Consider the following 9,627-nt stretch of genomic DNA (forward strand, 5'->3'; position numbering starts at 1 on the left):
AGGGGAAAAAAAGAATCAGCATACAATATATTAGTGCCCCGAAGTGCCCCTCATATCTTCTTACAATCACTAACCCCCCACCTCCTCCCCAAGGGTAACCATAATCTTTTTATTATTATTATTATTACTAAGTTTATTTTCATTGTCTCAGGTCTGCTGAACTCTGGATCCAGGCTGTGTCAATAGGGTAGTGTGGTGCCTCCTGTGCCTATCTGTGCCTCCTATAGTCCTTTCTATTTTATTTCACTTTTGATAGTAGAGACAGGGTCTTGCTCTGTTGCCCAGGCTGGTTTCAAACTCCTGGGCTCAAGCAATCTTCCTGCCTCAGCCTCCCAGAGTGCTGGGATTGCAAGTGTGAGTCACCACACCCAGCTAAGTCCTTTCCCATCTCCCAGGAAGACTATGAGAGAGATTTGGGACCCAAGTTGATAATATCAAATACACTGAACTTGACTGTGTTCACCGTGTTCTGGCTCTAGAGAAATGAGAGTTGCTAGTGAGGGTGGTGCCATTCTGTGTATCTTCTGTACCTTGAAAGTCTCTCAGAAATCTTGCCCCTGGTCTTCTTGTTCTAAGGACACAACAGGTTCCCTTTTTCTCTGGAGATGAAATCCAGATCTTTGATTTTGGAACCAAATTTGGACTCTTGACTCTGGAACACTAATTTCTTTAGCAAGTTGTTTCCTGGAATCAATCCTAAGGTATGGGTTTTTCAAAAATGCCTTGATGAGAGTGCATAATTGAGAGGCGCCGTAGGTGGTACAACACTGTCTGGCTTCTCTACTTTGAAACTCTGCACCAGGTTGATCTTGTCCATGGCTCTGGCTTGATTCTAAAGTCTCTGGTTCTGGTCTTTTCTGGAATCCATGCCTAGCTCTTCAATTCTGAAACCAAATTTGGATTCTTGACTCTTCTGTATTGATTTATAAAGCAAGTTTTTGTTTGGTAGAATAACCTGAGCAAGGTTTTTGATCGAAGGTATTGGTGAGGATTTTCAATTGTTCTGTGAGTTTGGTGCGACTGCACCTATAATTTGTTGCTACCATCTTGTGTGAAGAGGTGTCTTTGGTCATGCTGGAAGAGAGTCCTGGAAGCTGAAGTACTGTGTTGGAGACCCATAATCTCAAATTCTTAGTTTTGCCAGTTTTGTACTTTATGTAGGTGCAGTATTGACTGTTTCCTGTCTAGCTTTTCATTCAAACTCATGCTTGTGAAATTCATCTAATTTTGCATGTAATTATAGATAATTCATTTTCTTTTTTGTATGGTATTCTGTGCAAATATATTACAATTTATTTATCCATGCTACTGTACATGGTCGTTTGGGTAATTTCAGTTTTGAGCTATTATAATTAGTACTATGCACATCTAGTACATCACTTTTGGTAAACATTGTAAACATTTCTGTTGGGTATGTGCATAGGAGCAAAATAGGGTATGCAAATGTTTAGCTTTGCTAGATACTACTCAACAGTTTTCTGAAGTAGTTGTACCAATTTACCACCAGCCATACATGAGTCCCAGTGGAATTGGAATAGAAATGTAGAATTTTAATTTTTATAAGATTTGTGCTGAATGGTAACTGTGGAGATACCCTGAGCCCAAAGATGATGAGGCAGAGGAGTTTTTCCAAAAAGTTCGAATCACCATTACTTTTTCACATTCATTTTCAGGTCAAAACATCCCTGCATGTCAGGTGTGCTGGTGCATGCCTGTAGTCCCAGCTACTCAGGAGGCTGAGGCAGGAGAATTGCTTGAGCCCAGGAGTTTGAGGCTGCAGTGAACTATGATCACACCACCGGACTCCAGCCTGGGTGACAAAGTGAGACCCTGTCTCTAAAAAAACAGTGAAATAAATAATAATAATGATAATCATAATGAATCCCTGTAAAATAGACAGAGGTATGCCTTTTGCCGTTTTCTCTTGAAGCTGAGGAAATAAGACAAAAGAGATCAAAATGTTTTATCTAAGAGCCCTACTAATCTTGTATTTCCCACTCTAGCTCCAGAGCTTTGATTTTAGGTGCATGTGCCTACCTGTGAATTTGTTACAGAAAAGGCATGCTCAGGCTGAGGCTGGCATTTCTATAACATTGCTAGTTTCAAACAACAAGTTTGAATGCCATGAACCCTCATAGCATGTGAGGGTTTATTCAGCTGACAATTAGCCAGGTAGAAGGGGCATATTCAAAAACTCACTTGCCTGAACTTGGAGCTTTCCTGACAGTTTTTTCTTTGTTTGTTTGTTTTCGAGACAGAGTCTCACTCTGTCGCCCAGGGTGGAGTGCAGTGGCATGATCTCAGCTCACTGCAACCTCCACCTCACAGGTTCAAGTGATTCTCCTGCTTCAGCCTCCCCAGTAGCTGGGATTACAGGCATGCGCCACCACGCCTGGCTAATTTTTTTGTATTTTTAAGTAGAGACAAGGTTTCACCATGTTGGCCAGGCTGGTCTCGAACTCCTGACCTCGGGTGATCTGCCCACCTCGGCCTCCCAAGGTGCTCAGATTACAGGTGCTGACAGTTTTAAATGGAAAAAGGAGCCTGTCCAGGTTTCCTAGCCTGGTTTCTCATCAGACTCAGCTGGGCGGCTTTTTAAGCTACAGGTTTCCCCATCCCCACTCAAGGACAATTGAATTGAGGTCCTCGGAATTGGGACTTGGGAATCTGTATTTTATAAAGTTCTCAAGCGGTTCTGATTTAACTGGAGGCCAATAGCAAACCTTTGATTGGAATCACTGTTGCTCTCAGTTTTTTAAAAAGGATAACCATCCAATACACTTAACCGAAATCCTGAGAACAAGAAGAGAAAATTAATTTAAAATCAGACTTTCCCCCCTTTTTTACAGCATTCTATCAAAATACAGTGTTTTGGGCGTCCGGCTTCCTTCTGCAACAGACGTGGGCCACGCTCACTCTGGCTCTCTTTCTGCCGCCATCTTGATTCCACGTTCCCTCCACAAAATGCCCGGCGAAGCCACAGAAACCGTCCCTGCTATAGAGCAGCAGTTGCTGCAGCCCCAGGCTGAGACAGGGTCTGGAACAGAATCTGACAGTGATGAGTCAGTACCAGAGCTTGAAGAACAGGATTCCACCCAGGTAACCGCACAACAAGTCCAGTTGGTGGTAGCAGCTGAAATTGATGAAGAACCAGTCAGTAAAGCAAAACAGAGGCGGAGTGAAAAGAAGGCACGGAAGGCTATGTTCAAACTGGGTCTTCAACAGGTTACAGGAGTTACTAGAGTCACTATCCAGAAATCTAAGAATATCCTCTTTGTCATCACAAAACCAGATGTCTACAAGAGCCCGCTTCGGATACCTACATGGTTTTTGGGGAAGCCAAGATTGAAGATTTATCTCAGGAAGCACAACTAGCAGCTGCTGAGAAATTCAAAGTTCAAGGTGAAGCTGTCTCAAACATTCAAGAAAACACACAGACTCCAACTGTACAAGAGGGCAGTGAAGAGGAAGAGGTCGATGAAACAGGTGTAGAAATTAAGGACATAGAATTGGTCCTGTCACAAGCAAATGTGTGGGGAGCAAAGGCAGTCCGAGCCCTGAAGAACAGTAATGATATTGTAAATGCTATTATGGAATTAACAATGTAACCATCTGAAAGCAACTTTTTTGGTATCTCAGATGAGTAACTGCAGCTTGGTTTGAAATTTGTACTGTTTCTATCATAAATAAAGTTATGGCTTCTTGTTGGATGAAAAAAAAAAGACAGTATTTTGCCAAATTAAACAGAAAAGAGAGTTCAGTGGAAGATGGCTCTGATTTCAGGGTAATAATAATGGTAGGTAACAATTAAATGGCATTTAAAAATTTGCTGAATGCTTGCTGTGAGCGGTGGCTCATGCCTGAATCTCAGCACTTTGGGAGGCCAAGGCAGGCAGATCATCTGAGGTCATGAGTTCGAGACCAGCCTGGCCAACATGATGAAACCCTGTCTCTACTAAAAATACAAAAATTAGCTGGGCATGGTGGTGCACACCTGTAATCCCAGTTACTCAGGAGGCTGAGGCAGGAGAATCACTTGAATCCAGAAGGCAGAGGTTGCAGTGAGCTGAGATTGCACCACGGCACTCCAGCCTGGGTGACAGAGTGAGACTCTGTCTCAAAAAAAAAAAAAAAAAAAATTGTTGAATGCTTTCACATATTTTATTTCACTTAATCACTCAAGATCTCTTTAAGGTAGACATAATAATCCTCAATCTACAGAAGATGATATTGAGGCTTGGGGGTTAAATGCCTCATCTAAGGACACACATGCATGAAATGGCATAACTAGAACACAAACCCAAGTCTCCTGATTCCAAATTTTACCTATTTCTCACTATCCCCCAGTGCTCTGGGAGTCAGGAAGCTCCCTCAAGGCCAACAGGAATTGAGTGTTTTGACAACTTTGAATGAGCGCCATGAGTCTAACTGGACTCCATTCCATTTGCCTCCCCTCCCTTTCTTTGCTCTTCTCCCTTCCTTCAATATCCTTTTAGTGTCTCCCAAGCAACAGGTCATTTGCAATGTGGCAGGGAACCAGAGATTAAAGAAAAAGTCCTTACCCTAAAAAAATTCATAGTTTAGTGGGGAGATAGACAAATCATTGTGTGGTGATGCACTAAACGTCAACCCAAATAGGTCAAAATGGGAAGGGAAAATTATGCCCTGATCACCCATCCAAGTGGCCATGTAAATTTATAAGAAGGCTACATTCCCAAAGGTAAGAAGAACTTGCTTTGATGTACTCTCACTTCAAAGGAGGCTGTTTTATTTGGAAACAATTCCTCTGCCTTCAATATCCTACGAGTGTATCCCTCAAAATGTGTGTTTAGATCTTTAATTCTATAACATGTGTTTGCCCTTTCCTGATTAAATTCAGAAGCATGCCATCTTATTAGTGGTTCATTTGCATACTCTTTCAGGAATGATCAATGTTCAAAGAGGTATAGGGGCCTTAAAGAAGTATGGGAGGGCCAGGAGTGGTGGCTCACACCTGTGATCCCAACACTTTCAGAGGCCGAGGAGAACAAATCATGAGGTCAGGAGTTCGAGACCAGCCTAGCCAGCATGGTGAAACCCCGTCTCTACTAAAACAAAACAAAACAAAACAAAACAGCATAGGGATAGGCTTAGAGATTTCTTTCTAGGTCGTGTGTATAGGAAAAACAACTTCCAAGATGCTAGGGAAGTAATTCTGTTTGTAGTCAGCAACCAGGCTGGATAGAGCATGGGTAGGTAGATGAGTGTGTTCGCAGGTGTGTGGCAGAGGTCAGTAGCAGACAAATTTTCCAGCATACTACTTCAATAATTGTCTTCATTAGTAGCAATAAAGTATACATGTTGCTTTCAAACACCTAAGAATTATTCAACAATAATAAATGGTTGCTAGGTGCTCCCTGGGTACCAGCAGCTTCTTAGGCACAGGGTCCATAGTGGAAAAGGAGACAGATATGTTCCTGCTCCATGCTTCTCCAAATAGACTACTGATGACCAATCAAACATTCCTAGAAAATTGAGTGTGAGCATTGCTCTTAAATCTAACACTTTCCATCATTGCTTAACCCACTTGACATTTCTGAAGCCTCGCACACTCTTGATGGCCCATTTCTGAGTATTAGTCTCCTTCTCATCTTCATTATGTCCCCTCTGAGCAATTGTGACATCCTCTCCCCTTCCCTCTCTGCACCAGGGTCTCCAACTTTGAATCCAGTCTCATCTTTCAGTTTTCCATCGATGTTATCTTTGTTCTCCTTTCCAACTATAAATAACGATAACTGACAATTGCATGGGCTTTTAAAACATTTACAAAGAAAGTTGCATCCATTATCTGAATCAAAAATCATTGAAAGCCTCATTGAGTCCTGGCCCCAGCCCTCAAGGAGAGCTCTGAGGTTCATCCCAGACAACACAATCATCATGTGATGGACTCACACTGTCTTCTAATCCTTGATTCTGGTTCTTTCTGTTTCATGGGGGTTCCTAGGAAGCACACCTTGGGATGAAGGTTCACATGTAGGAGGTTTATAAGGAATATTTCTGGGGCCAGTGCCTGTGGAAAATAAGGGGAGAAAGCAGGATTGGGCAGAGGAAGAAGTCGCGCTGCAGTACAATCTCAAAGAAAGTCTCATTTGACCTGACTTAGAATTCTGAAGATGGGATGACTCTCCTGAACTGTCTGCTTGTGAAGTTAGACTGACAGCTGAGGGTTGTGGGCTGGCAGCACCCTCAGCAGCGAGGGGGGTGAGTCCTTCAGTCGTGGATGGGCATCTGGGTAGTGCATCATGGCATCCACAACACGATTCCTCATGCATGACATTCACTCAACATAAATGGCTTGACTTGCTGTCTTGAGCCTCAGTATCTAGAGCAGGGAGCTCATGGAGAAGGGAAGCTGAGTGCCTGGGGCCAGGACCACTACCCTTGGTGGAGGCAGAGCAAAAAAAGAGGCTAGAATGAGTCTGATCAAATCCCAGCAGATAAATGAGCAAAGGCCGAGGTCAGAGCAAAGCAGGCAATCATATTTCCTACCTCAAGTGTTTTTTATTTTATTTTATTATTATTATTTTTTTTTACAGATTCCCACAAAGGCTGTCCTGGAAATTCACCAACATCACTGCTAAAATGTCTAACCACATTGTCAACTGTGCTGCCTGGTCAAGGACTGAGGACCTGTCTCAGAGTGATCTTCCTTAATCACAGATCTAGTCATGACCTGGTTTTGCTCAAAATGTTTCAATGGCTCCCAATTGCCTGGAGAATGAATTTCAAATTTCTAAGTAGACTCTTCCAGCTCTTCAAACCTATCCTCATCAGCCTCTCTAGCACCATCTCTGGTGACTCCTCTTGTGGCCCTGGGAGAGCCACATCAGGCTGCTGTTCTCATCTCCTTCAAATGGGCAGCCTGTTGTCCTAGCCCTGTGGCTCTGCCTTTGCTGATCCTGTCACTTGAATGATCCTCTCTCTCTTCTGGGTCTGGTAAAATCTCTCTTCTGTAAAGCTGTTGAGAATGCCTCCTCCATATCCAGCTGCAAGTAATCACTCTTTCTGAATGCTTTGTTTATACTGTTATAGTAGCACTTAGCAAACTTTACTGCACTTCACTGCATGCAAATCTGATAGGTCACTCTGATAGAATGTAAACTCCGTGAAGGCCAGCCTGGGGTCCTCCATGTCAGCAGAGCTCCATAAATACTTTAATGTTTTAAATGAGTAATGAATAAACCGTTTTAAAAAATACTTTCTCTTTTACTCCTATCAGATCTTTCCAGGAAGGATAAGCTGGAGAAAAATTGTTTCTACTGAGAATTCACTTTAATATAAGGCTCCCTGAGAAGAGGTTCTGAAATAAACAAAATAGCTGGCACCATCATGAGATCCTATTTCAGATTGTTATTCTGAAATAAACAAAATGCTCCTTGGACAAACCTGAAGGTCCTCAGGAAGTGAGGTGCCTAATGCCGTAGCCTTGGGTGATTTGCTGCGATGCTCTCTCTGTTAGAAAGAAAGTTTAAAAAATAAAAGCTTTTTTTGTGTGTGTGTGACAGTTTCTGTTGTCCAGGCTGGAGTACAGTGGCACAATCTCAGCTCACTGCAACCTCTGCCTCCTGGGTTCAATTGATTCTCCCACCTCAGTCTCCTGAGTAGCTGAAATTACAGGTGCCTGCCACCATGCCTGGCTAATTTTTTTTGTATTTTTAGTAGAGATGGAGTTTTTCCATGTTGGCCAGGCTGGTCTCGAACTCCTGACCTCAAGTGATCCACCTGCCTCAGCCTCCCAAAGTGCTGGGATTACAGGCATGAGCCACTGCACCCAGCCAGAAAAGCTTTGACATACTTCTTTCAAGTGATTTTCCAGTGAGAAACTCGAATATAATTAATGTGTATCAAAAGGAAATTCATAGCATCCATTTTCTCCTGTGGCTGTTACCTAGCCAGAAACCTTTGGCAACTACTATTTCAATATTCTTTACTTTGCTCTAAGACATCGATGTGATCTAATGAACAATTATGAATTTATTGACACCAGGAGACTGGGCTCTAAAAGGACAAGCAGGTGCTTTGCTAAGCAACCCTAACAATCTCTGCCGACGGAAAAGAAGACAGTCGCTGCAGCCAGGAGTGCTTAACCCCACATGCTGTTCTCAAGAAGGGTCGACACAACCATCACAGAATGGGAGACCCAAATCCCCTCCCACAAAAACCTGTTGGCCACTCAGCACTTACCACGTGCCGGGCGCCATGAGCTTGAGCTCCATGCTTGCAAGTCGCATGTAATGTTCACAGGAACCTAGCAGATAAGAAGAACTTTCATGACTTGCATTTTACAGATGAGGTCCTCAGAAGTTAAGGAACTGCCCAAGGTCATGGGTGCTCTCAGCTGCAAGGCAGAACTGGAATAGAGTTCTGAGTAACTGAACCCCGTGCCCTAAACCTGCTCCTTGTGAACTTGACTGCATGTTAGAATCATCCTGGGATTGTGGAAAGATGCAAAATAAATCAAACAACAACAAAAACAAACAAATATATGTATTGTTACATGGTGTGAGGGGCTCTCTAGAAAAACACAGCACAGAAAAAGAATAGTTATGTGTGGAGAAAGGGTAGGTTGCAATGTTAAATAATGTCAGAAAAATGGCTAGGGAAATAATCAGTGAGATTACACATTAGCAAAGATATGAAAAAAATGGGGGAGCCGTGTATGTATGTGGGGGGAGAGATTCCCAGACAGGTGCTATGTGGCAGGTAAAAGGCCCCTTTGTAGAACAATTGGCCAGTGCAGCTACAGAGACTGCGGGTGGAGGGTGGGGGGGTGGGGGGCGGAAGATGAGGTCAGAGAATCATATGAGAGTTTGTAAACCACAGTGAGACTCCTCCCCTCTTACTATGTAAGTCTACTGGTTAAATTACTGATATTCCACTTTTTACAAACATTTAAAACATATATAAAACCACATTAAAAACATATCTTCAAAGTTGGAACACCTGAGCCAATGTTTGGGACAGAGAAGGGAGGGGCTGGAGAACAAGGAAAAGATGAGTGCGAGGAGCAGCAGGGCCCAGGGAGGGCTCCAGGGAGCCCCTGACCACCCAAAGCTGTCATCTCTCCTAAACTAGAAAGAGTATATCGTAGGGGCTCATTGGAAAATCTAAGCTCCCTCATTTAAAAAACAAAAATGGCACCAGGGATTTGTGTTTTCTTCCCAATGTTTCTCTTTACGAGAAGTCAGGATTATTCCCCCCATTCTTGCTTAGTTTCTGCCTTGCCACCTCCTACGTGGTTTCTTGGGTTTTACTCTGCTCTTCTGCTCATGCTGTAGACTGTTTGACCAGCCACAGTCCCTCTGTTTATCTCTTCACCTTGATCTCCATGTCCCCACTCCTAACTCCAATTATGCTATTGTCTTGGGTGGTGGCCACATTCCTATTGTGGCCTCCGCCCCACCACATCCCTGCACCACATCCCCCTTTCACATCCTCATCCCACCCGTTTCCTGGTCTTGGTCCCTGTGGTAAACTGTTAGATTGAGGGCCCCAATAAACCACAGCGCAAAAGAGTCACAACTTGTGTAGCACCTCCTGCATTGACTCTGGAATGGGCGATGTGACTTGCTTTGTCCAAAGAAACAT

General features: G+C 43.3%; 1 protein-coding gene and 1 pseudogene across 1 annotated transcript; one reads left to right on the forward strand and one right to left on the reverse strand.

Annotated features, from left to right (window-relative positions):
* Window positions 1–328: 328 nt before the first annotated feature.
* On the reverse strand, window positions 329–1,073 carry LOC104007721 (double homeobox protein A-like; annotated as a pseudogene).
* Window positions 1,074–2,915: 1,842 nt separating this feature from the next.
* On the forward strand, window positions 2,916–3,623 carry LOC472831 (putative nascent polypeptide-associated complex subunit alpha-like protein). The gene is given in 2 exon segments (XM_009455744.4): window positions 2,916–3,301; window positions 3,304–3,623. Coding segments are annotated over 2 exon segments (642 nt in total). The 5' UTR covers window positions 2,916–2,964; the 3' UTR covers window positions 3,609–3,623.
* The last annotated feature ends 6,004 nt before the right edge of the window (window positions 3,624–9,627 follow it).

Source organism: Pan troglodytes, chromosome 7 (assembly GCF_028858775.2).
Source record: "Pan troglodytes isolate AG18354 chromosome 7, NHGRI_mPanTro3-v2.0_pri, whole genome shotgun sequence".
Lineage (NCBI taxonomy): Eukaryota > Metazoa > Chordata > Mammalia > Primates > Hominidae > Pan > Pan troglodytes.